Source organism: Calonectris borealis, chromosome 2 (assembly GCF_964195595.1).
Source record: "Calonectris borealis chromosome 2, bCalBor7.hap1.2, whole genome shotgun sequence".
NCBI classification, from domain to species: Eukaryota; Metazoa; Chordata; class Aves; order Procellariiformes; family Procellariidae; genus Calonectris; species Calonectris borealis.
The window spans coordinates 21,793,421-21,811,934 of record NC_134313.1 but is presented as its reverse complement, the minus strand read 5'-3'; the positions used below and the strand labels follow the sequence as shown (position 1 = coordinate 21,811,934).

General features: G+C 40.5%; 1 protein-coding gene across 1 annotated transcript in view; it reads left to right on the top strand.

The window, feature by feature from the left end:
• OXR1 (oxidation resistance 1) overlaps positions 1–18,514 on the top strand; it is a 293,610-nt gene that overhangs the window by 137,936 nt on the left and 137,160 nt on the right. The window contains exon 3 of the mRNA XM_075141283.1: positions 11,979–12,175. Coding sequence (XP_074997384.1) covers positions 11,979–12,175 — 197 coding nt within the window. The remainder of the gene's footprint in view (positions 1–11,978; positions 12,176–18,514) is intronic.

The following is an 18,514-nucleotide window of genomic DNA, read 5'->3' as shown; positions in this document are numbered from 1 at the left end:
AGGGGAGAACCTGAAAGGACCCAGGACTAAGTCATCTGAAGAGACAAGAGGAAATTTCATTTGTAAGGAAACTTGAAAAGAGAAATTGGCTGTCATAATTCTTAGTTTAAAATGAAAGCTAAGGCGAGGAGAAAACTGCACTGATGGGAGTGAAGAGATCCTTCATGGCCCTGATGAAGTCCATAGGCATTGTCCATTGCGAGCCAGTGTCCACACAAAAAAAAAATGCTTAGTTTAGGATAGATACCAGCAGTGCCTCCTGCTTGCAGCTCTGCAGGCCTAGAATTTACTGAGAGTGGGAATTTTCACTGTGATCACGTCACATTTATTTTCTGTCCCCAATGTTAGGGGATGTTGAAATTACTGTTGAAATCTCAAACATTCTCATAATGTAAAAAACTTTCATGTTCTTGAAGGGTTTTCTTTTTCCTTTTTTTATCATAGTTTGTTGTCCCCAGAATACGTTTGCTTGGGTTCGGATTGAACATAATCTCTGTGCTTGCCTGAGGCACTTCATTCTCTCTTGGGGACGCTCATGCCCTGGTTCTCGCTGCTGCGGCTCCTCCTGCTCTGTCCAACCAAGCTTCCCCTGGTGCACGATCCCTTCTGCGACCAAGGCGGTGTATCATCAGTGCTTGTGGGCTGTGCTCGGAGGGTGAAGATGTAAAGAAATGTCTTTACAACCTTTACACTCTTGTGGGCACAAAGTAAAAAGTTGTTAAAAATGTTCCTCCTACTACCACAGAGCTGAGAAACAAAATAGTTGTGTGGGTTTTCTGTTTGTTTTTAAATAAGTAGGCACTATTTCACAACCTATCTGTTCAGATATATGTTTTTCCTTTATATATATATATATATATATTCTCTTAGTACAACCTGTTATTAATCAGCTTATCAAGTGGCATTGCTTACTTTTTGGGATGACAAGACATGAAAACATACATGCTCGAGAGCGTTTTCTCAATAGGTGCAATTAACAGACTTCCCATTTTCTAATTGCATCTGATGGGACCTTAACGAGGCTCTGGATCTCTATCTACTGTGTGGCTGCAGCATCCGAGTGAATAGAGTATGGGCTGGCTGGGGATGCCAGCCCTCTGGGCTGTTCTTGGAGCTCTGGAGGAAATGCGGTAACTGCTTTGCCATGTTACTGACCCCGGGTGAAAAGAGAAAGCTGGTCGGGATTGGTCGGAGCTGAATACTTAGAGCAGGAGGGTCTCTTGCCAGAAGGGTAGGAGGATAACTTTGTCTTGTTTACGTACAAAATATTCCTGGATCTTTGAAGATGTTTCTCTCCCATCTGGTATAAGCTTGGCTAACCTGATTCACGAATCAGAAATGCAAAAAGAACAAGACAAGCACTTTTTCAAACCTGCGTGGCTAGTGCCCAGTGAAACTCCCTCAAGAAAAAGTAGCTTGGATGAACATGTTTTCAGTGGAGGGTGTGGTGTATATATCAAATAATAGTCAAAAAAGCCAACCAATATAAAGCTCATTTTATACAATCTATACATTTTCTGCACAATTCTTTAAAATGCTAAAATTACACTTACTATTCAAAATACTTGAGTTATGCATGAGTTGAAAGGCAAAAACTCATTTCTCCTTTGGCTATGATGATGAAAGATTTCTTATTTTGCCTAGTTTCTAACTTGCCTTTGACAATTTGTGTGCTTTCACAGAGATTTATCTGATATTATTATATCCTGCAAAGCACTCTGAGAACCAATTTATGTTCCTAGCAAGGAGAAATGCTAGATGTTTTGGTCTCCTCAAGGAACAGCTTCTGTCTCTCTCTTCACCATAATGAGAGTCTGCGCTTTGTGAGTAGGTGCTAATTGCTTCATTTTATGACAGTTGCTTTTTGTCCTGTGAGGACTTACAGAAGAATATATTATGCACATGTTGCAAATCTATGTAATCTTCGTTTCAAGGCTAACCTATATTGCAAAAGTATGAAGACAGGGTATTTGTACAAATTGGATAACTTAGTTGTCTGTTTGGCTTACAGTTTAAGTTGCTAGCCTTTGTCCAGTCTTGTTACTGACCTGTATTCAATGAAGACAGGTGGGTGCTTCCAAAGACTCCTCGGTATTAGTTTTTCAGTTCTAACATCTGTGTAATGCACTCTGGTTCTTAGAAAAGTGAAACAGCAATCATGGCTTTCACAGTGCTGCCCCATAGCCCCCATGCCTGGTAGGAAGCACATAACTTTGCCCAAAGGGCACTTCGAACCTCAGTGTGAGGATGAGCCTCATGGCTCTAGGAAGAGGAGGGGAGGCTCCATTTGGGAAGGAGCATGAGGAGAGTTTGGATGATCACCTGTAAGATTTGTTTCTTCTGCTGCCCTGGATTGACCCATGGCAGCATGGGTCAATCCCCAGCCCCATGGTCTGGTGGCAGGTCGCAGAGCGTGGTCTTTGCACTCTCTGCGGTGTGTCTTAATGCTCAGACTGGATGGAGGCTTTCTTGCTTGCAGGAGCTCTGGTCCCAGGACTGGCATTCGCGGCTGCCAAGCAGCACTGTGTAACGTGACAGTGGCATGTCAGGGCGTGACAGGGCAGGCTGCCCAGCAGCAGGAGGAAGGCCAGACTGGAAGGTCCCCCCTTGCCTGGAGGCACTCCAGCTGTTGCACAAAGAGATGCTCCTGGCTGGATCTCGCTCACTATTTATTCTCTTTTCCCCTTTTACAAAATACCTTTAAAACTCACTGAATTTTCAATGATGAGATCAGAATGTCTTATCCCATGTACGTCTTGTGGAATAAAGATAATAATGATGTATAAATTGGTTTTATATTTTGAAAGAAGTCTTTAAGTTGTTTCACTGTGTACATTTCAAGTTGTATGAGCTACTAGGCAAGGCAAAAGAATGTGCAGATTTGCATTTCCATATATTAGGACAAGCATATCCACAGCATGTTCTTCAGACCTGAGCAGCGGTTGCCTGCTGTGCTGATGCTTATTTGTTGAGATGGTAGAACTAGAACACAAATCTCTGTGTCCTGTAAGAGCATTGTAACTTCCAACCTCCTCTGCCATCTCTTTGAGAAGTTAAAAGGCCCTTTTGCTTCCAAATTTGACTACGTAAATGTGTGCGTGTTATGATTGCATCTACTGTAGCAATTTCAGGAACATTAAGTGCCCAGGGATGTTGCAGCTGACTTGTAAACAACTCAGAAAACAGTCAAGCCTAGGGTTGGAGTCAGAAATGAAAATGCAATTGCCTAAATTAAAGGCTATGGATAAAACAGCGTTGTTGATGTGTACATTACTTGCAGTTAGCACAGAAAATAATTGCTATTATAACAAAGTTATTTATATGGAAAAATGCTACGAGTTTATATGGCTTCACTGTACATGAGGTATTCCGTATGTCTCAGGGTATGCCATGCAGCTCCCAGACCTCCGGCTACACCTGCCTTTGAAAACTCTGAATTTAGTGCTTGGGAGAGAGAAGATGGTAATATAGGATGTGGTCCTGCATAATACAGGTTGTGTGAAAATCTCACAGTAATTTTCAGGGGAATGGGATCTAGGTGCTAGTTGCATAGCCGATAATAAGGAGATTTCAGAAATAGCTCCTTCTAATCAGGTGAAGTAAAGACTTTCCTTAGTGATACAACCTTAAAATAGTTTGGACAATTTGAATCCATCCTTATAAATAAAGTTGCATTAGATACAATGCGGCAGCATTAATGAGACAAATAAGAATGAAATAGAAATTATCGTCACTTTAAAACAATTATGCAAAATTTTTCTGTGCTGAATATGACAGAGCTGGAAATTTCAAGACCCATGCAAATTGTACTAAAGTGGATTTGCATAAAGCATTGGAAGAGCTTCTGTGAAAATGGAACTAGTGGGAGTTATTTAAATAACAGTATAGCAGCTATTAACAAAATAGCAAGATTCAAAATAGTAATTTACTTTACACATCTCTTCTAAAACATGTCCGGAATCAAGATAACTGTCAGCAAATAGTAGAGTATTGCAACCCACCCTCTCAAAATCCTGCAAGAAAAGATCAAGAAATTCTCATCCCTGACAAAAAACACACCCTACTTGCAGAACATATTATTTCCACCATGTAAAGCAGCTGTAAAATATTATACAGCCATGGCGAAGCCATATGATCTTGAGCTCTTAATCCTTACAAAAGCTTAGGCAGGAAAAAAAGAATGACTTGTATATGCTGTGACTATCCGAGTTAGTTACATCATGTATTTAGCGTGACTGCTGCCATCTTCCTCTCCATCATCATCATCATCATCACTGCCCTCCCCACTTCTGCCATGCCTCATCCTCCTGCGAATGTACATCTCCAGGCCCATCTCTGGTGTGTAGAGCACTTTGACTCCTTTGCCCGCGGACTCACTAACGCTTCTCTCCCAGGCAGTGAGAATGCCTTGTCACACTTGAACCACAAGTGGATTCTGGATTCTCCCGCTTGGAGTTCATGGATGTAACCTGGCAGCAACCAATCTATATGTCTTCTGTAAATGGTCCTCCAAGGGTTTACCTGTAGCAGTGCTGTCATGCTCCCAGGAATAATCACAAGGTTTGTGTTCATTTTCATAAGTCTTTATTCTGTGGTGTGCCCTTGAAACACATGAGGTGCCAGTGTTGTCTGTAGAGTTTTGTCAAGAGGGTGTGGGTTGGGTTGCCTATTCCACACATCACAAAACCAATTTTTCAATCAGTTAGGTACTCCTCATCTTTTCCCCTGAAGCCTGGCAGAAACTTCTGGTTTGGCATTTCTTTTTTTACAGAATGGGGGTGGTGGCAGTTTTTCTGCATGTGCTAGCACCACTTCCATAAGAATGACTGGGAAGTGGGGAGAGGGTGGTTTTGGTTTGCTTTCTGGTACTCTAACAATTAACAACTGCTGTATCTTTAATTTGCAGGGTAATTTTTGACAGCGTGTGTAAACGAACAAAAAAGAGTGTTTTATATGCTTGCTCTACATGCTCAAATACATATCCTGGGGGGTATAGAGTTGAATGATGTTGAAATGCCACTATTTTTTTGCACATAGCTTTTGTGCCAGCACTGTTTTCTTTCCTGAAGCTAGGCTGAATGTTGAGTTGTTGATACATACCTGCCGCTTTGAATTTTTTTGGGCTGTAAGGTGTGAATTCATTCCTAATCCTTTCATAACGCCACCTGCGTGAAGGTCATCTTGTTCTTGTTCTCTGCCATCACATGATCTCATAAGCTGCTTGCATTACCAGAAAACTCTGCTGCATGACCAACACGTAAAGTAACATTTTGAAGGGCTTTTCTGTGGGGTTTTTTGTTTGTTTGTTTACTGACAGGTATCTACTTCAGCGGTGTCGTATTTTCTAGCTGCTTTGTGGTGGTTGGTTTTGTTTCCCTCTGCAATTCGTAATGACCAATTCAGGTTTGAATTGCAGGTATGTTGCACTCGGTTGTGTGCAGTACTTACGCGGTAGTGGATACTTTGGGATAATAGGAGAGACACAGCATGTATGGAGTGGCTCTTTCCCTGTGAAACCCCTCCACCTTCCAGCAATCTTTGGCGCAAGGAATTTGTGAGCTGAAGTACCTGCATGCATCATGTTTTCTGTCTAACTCGTGTCATTCGTTTTTGTAGCGAGCAATAGTCCTAGCCTGCACAATTATTTCCATCATGCAATTATATACTGTTCAAAGTACTTCACTGTGTTTATTTCAAGCTTGTTGCTTGCCTTCATTTGGTGCTTCTTAAATCTCCCGTGGTGAAAAGCCATTTGCCACTCCCATGGCTGATGGCTGTAGAGGTCCCTGCGCTGGTCCCCCGCCAGCAGCTCCGCTGGCAGCTCCTTCCCGCAGTGTGTTTCGTCTCACCCATGAGGAACCGACTCATCGTCATCATGGGTGGTTTTTGTCTGTATCAGTCTAATCCTGCTATCTTCTTTTTGGGAGGGGATGGCCAGAGCTGCAAGTGGTATTCAGGAGCATCAAAAAAAAGATTTTCCAGCAGCCCTCCATGGCATTGCTTCACGCTGCAAGTGTGCAGAAGGAGCCTCAGGCAGTAAATGGAGCCTGACCGCAGACCACAAGCCTTTTACTGGATCCCTCCGAATTGCCACAGCAGCCAAAAAATGCCGGCCATGTGCAAATGCAGATTTGTGTGGAGGCTGGAGGGGACGGTGTATCCATAGGGGAATAAAGTAACTGGTTTTGGGGCTAGTCTGTGCAGACATTGGGGGGGGTTAGGCCTTCTCCTGTGTTTAAGTTGTCAGACCTTTGCAGTGCTGTGTTGAAAACAGAAGTAGTTTACTTTTTTCCAGAATCAGATAAATCCTGACTGTCGACATGGGTTTAAATCATGTTTCTTGCTACAAAGAACTCAAATTCATAACCAGCTCTTCTGGGCATTCAAAAATACGAAATGCATCTCTGAAGAACAAGCATTACTCTTCAAATGAATGATTTTGCTTCTCCTATTAATCGTGTAGTAAAATCTCTGCAATAGTCACAAGGGGTGCAGGGAATTTTTTTGTGTTCAGTAGATAAGAATGAGCTAGGCTTTCCTCCAAATCTTTGTTGCAGTAAGGGATTTTTACTTAGAAATTCACAAAGATCGAATTGTACAGATTCCCAGTCCCTGGGATGCTTCGTATGCTTGTTTATTTCCACCATAAATGGTTTAAATGCTTTTTTTTCCCCTTTTCTTTCAGACTGGACTGCCAGCCATGCTTGTTTTAGGTGCTTTCAAGATCTGTTTAGAGAATAATGCCATATTTTTTTTCCATGCTGCTTTACAAAAATTCAGTTTGCAATTATAACATGAAAAAGTGCATGGATTGTATTAGGAACGGAATAGGTTTTTGATAGTGAATGCCAGGGACGAAATCCTGATGCTCTTAAAATCTATAGCAGACCTCCCAGGGAATTCACTCGCCCCAGGATTTCAGGATTTCCCATATGTATGGACTGCCCAGAGCACTGGGTGGTCGACGCCCAAACACCCGACCACGAGACCGCGTTTTCTTTTTGAGGGGAATAGTAAGAATCTGTTCAAAGTGACCCATTCCTGGGAGGTGCTGCTGGGGAGCACAGGGTGCCAACTGGTCAGGAGGAGGTAGAAGCTGGAGCCATCTGTTAGGCTGTTTCTAAGATGCAGTAGAAAACTTTGCAGTTGTATGCAGAGGATGGAAAGAGAAATAAAGGGCAAGCTGAAAATGTAGTCAGTAGGTAGTGTGTCTACCTACAGGTATGTGATTATCACACAGCTTGGAGACGCACATTCCTCCTGGGTTAGCTAAATGAGCAAATCCTCTGCGGTCGGTAACGGGCAGGATGCTGAGAGGCAGATTTGGGCTTTGTGCCTCTGTCCGGTAGGTTAGAGGCACCAAGGAGTGACTGCGTAGGAGGTCTAGACGGCTGGAGTTACTGGGGTGCGAGACATCTGCTCTAGGAAAATACAGCGAGATATAAATGGAGCAAATGGATGTTTAATGGGTTATTAGCAATAGTGCAATTGAATTACACAAACAGGTGTGTGAAATGTGTGTTTGACAGGGTTGTCTAAAACCGAGGTGCTGCTCAGCCATGTTGCAAACAAACGCGGCATTTCCAGATCCAGTCAGCAGCAGCTGAGTAACCTCTCCTCTGGCCCTGCTTGAACTTCGACCCGGGATGGGTTGTCTCAATTAATTGTCAACAATTGGGCCTTCATAGTCATTCCATGTTAGCCTCCCCTCGGAACGTACTGCTTTTGCTGTGAAGGTGCCTGTCTGTTTTAGCACCCAAATGAGAGTACAACCATATTTCACAGAAGCCGCCAATAGCCAGAAGACAACAGTAGTGACACCTCTCAAAGGCTGCAGGTTTTCCTTTTTTTGTGGCATAGTTTTCCCTCCCCTTGAACTCCTGTAATTTAAGGATAACTGCAGAAAAAGAAATTTTTGCCCCTTGTGCTTCAGATCTCAGGCAAGTTAGGACTTTGTCCTTGCTATCAGATACGCATTTCCAAGCCTGACTAGTGCAGTGCTGACTTTGAAATCCTTGCTGGCATGCTGTCTGCCAGCTGTCTGGTCATTTTGGGTCACAACAGGCAATATTGAAAGACCTGTGTTGTTGAAAAGTTAGTTGAAGGCTGCTACAGAATACATAGAGTAAAAAATAAAAAAGATTTGCCACAGTATTTCTTGTATCTTTTATTTACCTTTCTACAAGCAGACAGCCTGAAACAAAGCAAGAACCAGGAATGTGATCCCGAGGCATTTCACGTTCTGATTCCTTTCTGTCAAAGAATAAATCTTATTTCAGCCCAACTGCGTAGCTTTAATATAAAAAACCAAAACCAAACGCAACACAAAGCTAGTAATAAAGCAAGGTGCTGGAAAAGGGTCAGGCTTACAATGAATTCATTCTCTTGGCTTCAAAACATGCACAGAACTCAGGCAAGACATGGTGGTCTAGTGAAGATGCAGTTCAAAGGCTGCAGTGTCTTTTCAAACTATTTGCGAGCCATGACTGTATCAATATACAGTTCAAGTGGGCTGAAGGAAGATGCATTTGAGTAAGTTGCTTGTTTTTGTCAGGTCATTCCTATGAAGTTGTGTCCTTACTTGAACCTGTGTCCTATTCAGCTGACCCTGTTATCGCAGAGTCTGGATTAATTCAGACCTGTATCTTTCTGTCTTTCCTGGCAGCAAAAGCACTGTCACCATGGTCTCTCAAGAACAGTTTGACAATATTATGTGCAGTTGCTTGTCTTTCATGCCCCTGTTCTTTAATTTTTGTACTTGAGTACTTATGACTCTGGAAGTCTTACATTTGAATTATTCTGGATTGCACAAGTAGATAACTTTTTGGACATTAACTTGCCATAGGCATTTCAACCGAGTCTTTTATTAATCATTAGTCACCTGAAAAAGGCCATGTGACATTTTTACTGCTCAGATGACAGGTATTATCCCTTTATTCCTATGTGATTCTAGAAGAATAGACACAGTATATTTGTAACAACAATCTGGTATTCCTCGCAGTGCAGCAAGCTATTTTATTAGCTACCTCCACATTGTAATTCACAGCTTTATTAATTGGACTGTCCTGCAGACAGCCTTGGTGGCAAAGAATGTGGTCATAACATAGTTGAGAAGATAAGTAATAATGGTATTTTTGAATTTGTATAATTTATTTCAACTCACCTGCTGTCTGTCTTCCTCTGGGGCAGAGCATAGAAATGCATAATGCAGGACATATGTACACTTACCGATCTTTAGGCCTCACTTGCCTTGGTTTGAGATTATGGAGGTACTGAACACTTCGTAGCTTCTTTGCCCAAAACTATTTTGCACAACACAGAAGCAAGACATTGTAATCACAGTGGAAGCTTTGGTCTGAGGTAGAGCATTACTTCTTGAAAACTAGTGATTTTCTTCCCAAAAGTCATTCTTTAAACCTTCAAAGATTTCAAGTGGTAAGGAATTATAGAGACTTTTTATGTCACCTGAAATATGGCATATTCAACAACATAGCAGAATTTAACATCATAATGGAACACCATTTCATTGTTGATGAGTCAACGAAATATTCCAGCCTTCATTTTAGGTAAATACATTTGATCACCTGTAGGCTTAAAGCTAGAATTGCTCAAAACAAGGTCTTGGTTTCTGGAGCATCATTTCAAACAATAGAGCTTTCTTTTCTTTTCACACAATGTTTACTCAGAGAGGATGCCCTGCCCAGTCTTATGTTGATTTTTATATGTATCAGTGCTCATAAAAGTATTCAGTTAGTTCATCCCAAGCTGGATGGTGTCCCCACTGACTCCATATATGGATCCATCGACCAAGATCCTCAAAAGTAAAGATAGTTTTATCACAGTGACAAGTTGCTCTTCCCGTATCTGACGGGCTCTTTGAACAGCAGGAGCTAATGTAAGCAGCTGGTATATATGGAGTAGTAGTTGTTCATTGTTTCTCATAACACCACTCTTAAAAGTTATTAAAATAAGCTACTGTGGCTACTGTATGCTAAAATGAACACAGTGCATAGTTAAACCAGAACCCGTCAAGGCAGGATGCCGCCTATATCAGAAGTTTAGATGAGTTCAGGAGTAACTAAGGACAAACCAAGAAAAGTAACTGCAAGAGCTAAAAAAAGGTGCATCGTCTAACTCAGGAAACCCGTAAACCAGAGTTTGCTGGAGGCTGGAAGGATATCCTGGGGGAGGTAGCACTGTGCACCTGCCTGTACTCTTTCCATTGATGGAGTTGTTAGAGGCAAGATGTTTGTCCAGATGAACATCTGCTTTGACCCAGTACAGCCTTTCTTATGTGTGGGAGGGATAAAGGTCCCTGTCATCCTGAACTGTTTGTGCAGAGGCATTGGAGCTGAGGAGTGTTGCTTCAAATACAAGACACCCTGGGCCAGTCTAGGGAAGAGGTTAGAGTGGAAGTACTCTTCCTCATTGGACCACATAGAGAAGTTAATTTCTAACTGCTGACTTTCTAACTGCTAGTCCTTTCCCTGGACTAGCAATACCCCATATGAGTATAGAAATTTCGCCTTCATAGTGTCATTCATAAAATTCTACAAACACTTTGATACTTTAATGTATCTTCCAGAGCTTGATCATGACCTGAAGATTTTCCAGTCTACTAATAACAGTAATTATTATTATGATATTTAATCAGTTAATCTGTTAAACTAGCAGATTCCATTCTCAGTGCAGGAATCCATGCTATTTAATTGCAACCAATACATGGAGAAAATGTTTTAAAAAAAAGGAAGCACAGAGTTAAGAGGGAGGCTGCTTAGTATTAAATTGTTACCCTAATAAAATTATCCTTTGGCATTACAGAACTTTATCATTTTACTTCACTTGCTTCAAAATTTCAGAATTATTATGATCCCTTCATCTCAAATCAATATCTCTCTGCAATGCCATAAACCTCTTTTATTTCCAGGATCAAATCATGTAGACAACTATATACATTTATAGAGACTTAATTTAAGAAAAGCGTTGACAAAATTCGATATGTATGTAGTGAGCTTCATCATAACAGAGCATTTGTTTCTATTCAATAACTCTAGTAGCATAATAACCTCTATTTTATGTTGCTAGAGATAGAGGAGTTGCAGAACTATGGTGATTCAGTGATGGGAGTGTACTCACCACCACTCTGAAGTAGGATTTGAGAGTTTTTCTAAGTCTCTGTCCCACAGAACTCTGATAAAATGACCAGATTTGGGGAGGAGTGGAGAGCGATAATGACATTTGCCTTGACTTTAGCAAGGCTTTTGACACCGCCTCTCCCAATATACTGGTTATGATTTTATGTCTGGATGTGTGGACAACTAGATGGCTAAAAAACTGGTTGGATGGTCGGGCTCAGAGGATAGTGGTTAGTAAGTCGTACTCTACCTGGATGCCAGTAACGAGTTGAGTAACACTGATTTCTTCTGCAGGACAGAGAATTTCTTTTCCTCTGTCCACTGCTGTTGCAGTGCACAAAATAGCACCTGGGGTTAGGGGGATTCTTGAGTTTTGGTGAGAAACAACACATTGAAACTGTTGCAGAATGAGAAACGCAGTCGTAGAGCTATGTCTGAATTCAGAAGACAGTTCTTTTCTCTTGGGGCTTTCAGCAACTTCATGCAAATGACTTAATTTCTTTGTGCTCCCCTCGTCTGTGGAAACTTAAGCCAGGCAACTTAATGATAGGTTAATTGTTGGCAGCTCATCTTCTCTGAAATAGATTAGGGACTGATCCTTCACGCAGCTCAGCAGGCTGATCTGAGGGCAGTTTACCATTTGTAGCTACATGTGAGATGGAAGTGCTGTAACTGATTTAGCAGGAGCTGAAAGGGGAAATTAATACAAAGCCTAATTTCTGTTCTGTGTTCTGCTGCGACATGCACGAATTGTTGTAGAATGAATATATTGTTGTTATTCTGTACATAATCTAGGTATAGAATGATGATTAGTAATACCTTACTGCCTGAAATTGCCTTTAGATTAAAGAAAAAGTCCCAGTCGGTGGATATTAGTGGGCCAGGATGCAACCCAGTGGCAGCTGAAGCTCAGACACCTCAGCCCAGTAAATCTTTGCTTGCCACTAAGACAGCTACTTCTGAGGAGGAACAGAACAACACCGCAAACACCCAAAGGCGCAATCCACGGAGGAGTGAGTTGAAGAGATATTACACCATTGGTGAGTTTTCTTTCACAGAAAAAATCAAATACACTTATTAAAAAGGCAAGGTCTTCCTGTTTATTTGTGTTTTATTTCTTTTGGTTAATTGCAGTTGGCTACTAAGATTACAAATGTCCACAGTGAGCATTAAGATGTTTGTATCTTAATATTGATGCCAAACTACCTTGAAGAATTAACCTGCTGTATTTATCTTGCACTGTTTACAAGAATTCTTTCTTCTGCCTTTTTTTTTCTTAAGAACAAGTATTGAAGAAAGCATAAAAGCAATTTTGGGAGGAAGGATGTAGGAAGAATATAATTGCCTTTAACAATGGATTGCATCAGAGTTTTGGCAGAGATTGTTTAGAAGGCTCCTGGTTAGAAAGGATTTCTAGTTTGGAGAGGGAGGAGGCCTGCTGAGTGTGAAGGATTAATTAGGGGGGGTTTCTAGGTATCTTTCTCTGAATATTTTGGTTTCCTGAATATTCTTCTGGGATTTCAGTATCTACATGGTTCTTATAAAACCATCTTAGGCACCCTAGAAGATGCTTCGTAACTTGCTTCCCCATAAATCATTTTGGGACTGGGCCTGACTGATACCTTTGGCAACGTTTTCCTTCTCACCTGATTAAAACTGGGTGGAGGGTGGCCTCGTAGTGTTTGTGCCGGGTTCATTAGCGCTTGTGAGAGGCAGATGTGCTAATGGGAGTGGTACAAACAAGAGGGATGGATGCTAATGCTGTGCTTCGAAGAAACAAAATGTCAGTAGATTTAAGAAAAAGAAGTTATATATTTTAATTGTGAGTTTGTGGGCTGTTTAATTATTGCAATATAATGTGATCATTTCTTCTGTTCCAAGGTAACTATTTGTGTGTCTTTAACTTGTCTAAAAGCTAAAGAAAAAGGTGTTGCCTTAAACATCTTTCACTGTGTTATGTCTGAACCCTTGAAGCTGGCTGTCATCGTAAGTTATGTTGTTGCCCTGGTTTTGGCTGGGATAGAGTTAAATTTCTTCCTAGTGCTGTGTTTTGGATTTAGTATGAGGGGAATGGTGATAACACACTGATGTTTTCAGTTGTTGCTAAGTGCCCTCCTAGTCCAAGGACAGCTCCCATGCTCTACCAGGTGCACAAGATGGGAGGGAGCATCGCTGGGACAGCTGGCCCAGCTGGCCAACGGGGTATTCCGTACCATGTGACGTCATGCTCAGTATATGAATGGTAGGCGTGTTCCAAGAAGTACCGATCGCTACTTGGTTATCGGTCAGCGCGGGTGGTGAGCAATTGCATTGTGCATCACTCATTTTGTATATTCTATCATTATCGTTGTTTTCCCTTTTCTGTTCTATTAAACTGTCTTTATCTCAACCCACGAGTTTTTCTCACTCTTACCCTTCCAATTCTTTCCCTGTCCCACTGGTGCCGGGGGGGAGTGAGTGAGCGGCTGCGTGGTATTTGGCTGCCTGCCAAGTTAAACCACGACAGTTGTTTTTAAAGAAGGAAACTGCATTAGCAATCTACACATTTTAATAATGAAGGCTGTATTTTAAGTTGTGAATGATTGTATATGTTTGCATTTTTTGATGCCCTCCATTCACATTGGGCTGCACAACTGCCTTCTGAAAACTCATAGAAGTTTCAATTATCACTCAATCCTGTGTACCCCAAAATAAATAAAAATGAGACAAAGTGAAGGCATTGACGGGTTCATTATCATCTTGGAGAATAGGTCTAAAATTTTACTTTAAAAATCTCAAATTGCATAATCCTTCTTTAAAGAAGATTCTATCGTATCATGTGTGAGAATAGCACCCTAAAATAAATACTTTATACTGAAGTATAGATCATGTTTTCTGACAAAGCACTGTTAAATCAGTGCACTTGAGTGGCTTTTTACTTTAAAATGTATTCTCTAAGAAATATTGCTCTATGTCTTTTTTTCTCCTCCTTCCTCCAAATAATCTTAAAGGAATATCAAAGATATGCCAAGATTGCTTCATACCTAAAGTAGGGGATGGAATGGGGGAGTTTTGCGTAAGAGTAATAATGGAAGTAGAAGTCCACCACCAATCATCAAAATGAGTTCTTAATCTAACTCAGGATTAAAAGATATTGTTGGTAAATTGACCATAGTTGAATGTTCTTCTGTGATCACCCAAAACACACACAGTCTGCCTATGGAAGCACAGACTCAGGTTTGCATTTATCTACTTGTTAAATTTGACTCACCTGCATTTTCTTTTGGGAACCTTTACAAGATCCTTATAATGTAAACTCCATCAAAGTTAGTAACCTAGATGAGCCTCTAGTGATCACAGGGTCTGAGCACTAGTTGCTCAGGGGCTAACCTTAGTGCTGGAATAACAGAATGTTGTTCATACATTTGATTATTTGTTTGAATATTGTGCAGCACTTGATTTGACAGACTTGTTGACTGGAAAAGACCTCTGAAGGTTATATAGTCTGGTGTCCTGTTTGAAGTCGGACTTCAGCCAACACTAGAGCAGAACAGCCAAAGCTTTGTCTTGCCGAGTCTTGATGATCTCCAGGGATGGATACTCCACAGCCTCTCTGCGTATCGTGCTGGAACATGGACAGCGTGTCCATAGACAACAGCATTCATGGGCACCTTGCCCATAAACAGATGCTAACACTTGTGAACAACAGTTGTAGACCCTGGGGAAGTATGAGGGGAACAGACCACAGAAAGTGGCCAAGTTTACATGTTTTTCTTAAATATCATCTTCTGTTATCCTTGTACAGAGTACTGGGCGAGGTGGCCCAGCTGGACTGACCCAGTATGGGAAATGTATTGGTTTTATGTTGTTATACATACAGCCTTGTCTATGTGACTTGCCTAAATCACAAGGAATAAGTTGCTATAGCCAGTATTACTGCATACTACATAATGTTTGAATTTTGCTGACAGGCAAATTGAAGAAGCAAGAGTTTCTCTGTATCTTCACAAACGTTTAATGGCACACGTTCCTGAATATTGTGAAAATGAAAGGTTTAATCTTGGACAGCACAGTACTGATACCAGACGAACACGTTTACTGTACTGGCTGAGTTGTTCCGCTATTGAGTCTATGGCTTTGATAACCTGAGAGAAACAACAATTATCTTCTTAGAGCTCCCATTTACTTCAGCATACTTTAAGTTATGACCTGTATCACCCCCTTGGTTTAAAAGTCATTTTCTATGACTTGCCTCAAAAATTATTTCTAATACTCGAAGTCTAATCAAATAGTTTGTTACTTTCTGAGAATGAATATACTGACACACCTGCAATGGGCTGGGACTCTAAAATAGAAAAATATCAGATTCTAGTGATGTTTTGTGTACAGTTGGCTGTTAAATAGCTTAAACAAGCATATTAGACCTGTTGCTGACCTAATACAATTACACAGGGTTTTACCTTGTTTTGCCCTTGTTTGCATGTTGTTCTCTACTAAAAGCAATCTGTGTCCAAGATCAACGTGAACTAATCATTACTGTGATAAATGGATTAAGAAAATGTGTTAGAAAACTAATGCTCTCAGCTGGCTTTGCTTCTTTCGATTTAAAATTAGTATTCTGTTACATTAACCTCAGACCAAATTGGCAAATGGCAGTGTTTATGGTAGTTACTAATGGAGCTTGAGCAAACAAATGCCAATTGTGTTTTGTGTTACTCTCATTTTCCTTAACAACTTATTTTCAGTAATTATCATGATCTTCAAAGTACTTTATAGACATGAGAATTGAGTTCAAATCTGGATATATGAGAGGCATGACATCTATATTTAGAAATGTACATATATACAGTTTGTGTTTTAAAATGTAAATGTCAGCATCACATTGCCTATTAAAACTTAACTTTAAGGCCTAGCTGGATTTGTTAATGGCTGCCCATTTTATTGAATAGCCATGCAGCTTAAAATTATGTATAAAGAAATGTGTAACCAGCTTTACTTTATCAACTCACGGAAAGAGTAAAATCAAAATTATTTGAAAAACATGGGTTTTTTTGATTTGGCTATGCAGAAAGCACTTCAGAGATCTTGATATAAATCTCACTCTGTTTTGCAGACCCAAAGATACGTGAGCATCTACCTTGCACACAGACGCTTCGGAGAAGAAGTTGTAGCGGCTTGTATATGGTTGCAGCTACTGTGAGCAGATACAGGCAATTGTCCAACAGACTGTGTTCCTAAATACTCTGTAGCATCAGAATATTTTTTAATTTTTTGTGTCACCTTATGTGTACACAGATTTCGGACCTTTCGGACCTTTTCGGTCCGGACCTTTCGAAGTTGAATGTGTAATGAGGAAGGAATATCCTAGTAATTCCAAGAGATTTTAAAATTTCATCAGCACCGCTCCTACTTTCGAGAGCTATCCGCAAGATACTTACTTTGCATTTCATCTTTCCCACAGACTGCATCTCAGATGCTTCCCAAACTTAATGAGTGCAGTTGCACTTTTTAAAAGTGGGGAAAAAGTAGGTAAGAGAGAGAAGAACTGAGAGGAATAGGCAATGGGGAACAAGTTGTGTGCTCGGATGAAATGAATCAGAAAATGGAGAGTCAGTGAGGGGGAGAAATAACTCTTCCATATGGCAGGCTCAGCAGGCAGGAAGGCTCCTGCACCTCCAGTGCTGAACTGCTGTGAAGAAATTGAGTGGGAACCCCTAGATTAATAAGGCAAGTGTAGGAAAAAACAGTCTGCATGGTGGGTTGGATGAAGTTTTTTGGAGAACTCTAGAAACAGCACCCAAGACACTTAAAAATAAAAACCTAAAATTAGACTTTTTAGATGCTTCAGGCACTTAAAAATTCAGGCCACTTATTTCTGAAGTGCTTATTGTTGAGCAACTCCCTCGAAAGAGAAAAAGGTATCTGGGTCTTCAGCACTCTAAAAAGTGGGCCAGAATATTATACAATGGGGAATTATATGGGTAACCTGAATTCGAAGCAGTAGGGCTGTATCAGCTTAATGCCGTGTCCAGGCTACAACTATCCCTTCTTAGCTGGCTTGCAGTTAGCCCAGGTGCAGCATCACAGCTGTGTTGCTTGTAGGACCCAACTGAAGGGTTGTAGGACCATGCTTCATGGTATGATGCCTCAGGATATATGTTTAGCAATTTATTAGGGTGACTGAAGTAGCTAATGTTGTTACCCTATGAAGACATGCACTTGAGGTGTACACTCTGCTTCTCATTAAGCCGTGAAAGCCTGGTGTACAGTGCTTAGATACCACTAAGAGGATATACCTAGTAGTATACTTAGCCACCTTGGTTTTGTAGATGTAAAAGGCCTTCATTTGTTCTATTTGCCATTGAAATAAAACTGCAGCACTGGTATAGAGTACATACATTATTTAAAAAAATAAAATGGTGGCATAAAAATACTTTCCTGATTCTAGGAATCAGGCAAAAGAAATCATGAGGCAGGACAGTTGTTCATATTAGAAAATGTTGTGAGAGTACAGTGTTGGTGGGGAGAGGAGGAATGCAGCAATTTGTATTAAGGCTTGTATAAGATATTAGAAGATATAATAAAAACGTTGCTGTACAGGGTTCTGCTAGCACAGCTTATTTCATTTAGAAGACAACTCGCAACTATCTCAGAGACTATACCAACAAAGTATGCCTCCTATCTTCATTAGAAGGTATTGCTGTTACAGCTACACACACTTAGTAGTTTAGACAGAGTGCATGGGTATGTGTACATAATATGCAGCATGAGGACCCTTGGGAAATACTAATTGCCAAAGTTCCCTTCACTCCAGTTGTTCATTTTTTAAAAATTTATTTCATGTTCCACTTGTAAAAAAACAAACAAACAAACAAAACCCAAACAAAACACAACACACACACACACACAAAAAAAAAAAAACCCCTTTTCTTCTCCAATCTCTCTCGCAAATGAGGTCAGCAGAAATCTTAGTAGAGAAAATATTTTCAGTAGCTTGACCTGGCCATATTAGTACTCTACACTTGTATATTCCTTGAATATCAACATGTTACCTATTAAGAGTAGTGAAATTAACTGATATAAAATCAGCGTGGAGGAAAAATGAAGCTTTTGGGATAAGCAACTCTGAATAAATACATATTAATTGACTGAGTTTCCAAAACAAGTGTCTACTAGCTAATGGCAAAGTGATAAATAGGAAAAGACAGACTTTCTTGTGGGCTCCTAATCTTGTTTGTAAGAGAGAAAGTTTCAGTGGGTTGTCACTTTAAATTTAGTTGGGATTAGTTTAGTCACTACTACTAATCTAGTTCTTCAAAATGTTTTCTTGTGAAAACAAGATGGATCTTCCAAAGAGTTTAATGGCATATAGATGTAAGTAATGACTGGTCACAAGAATT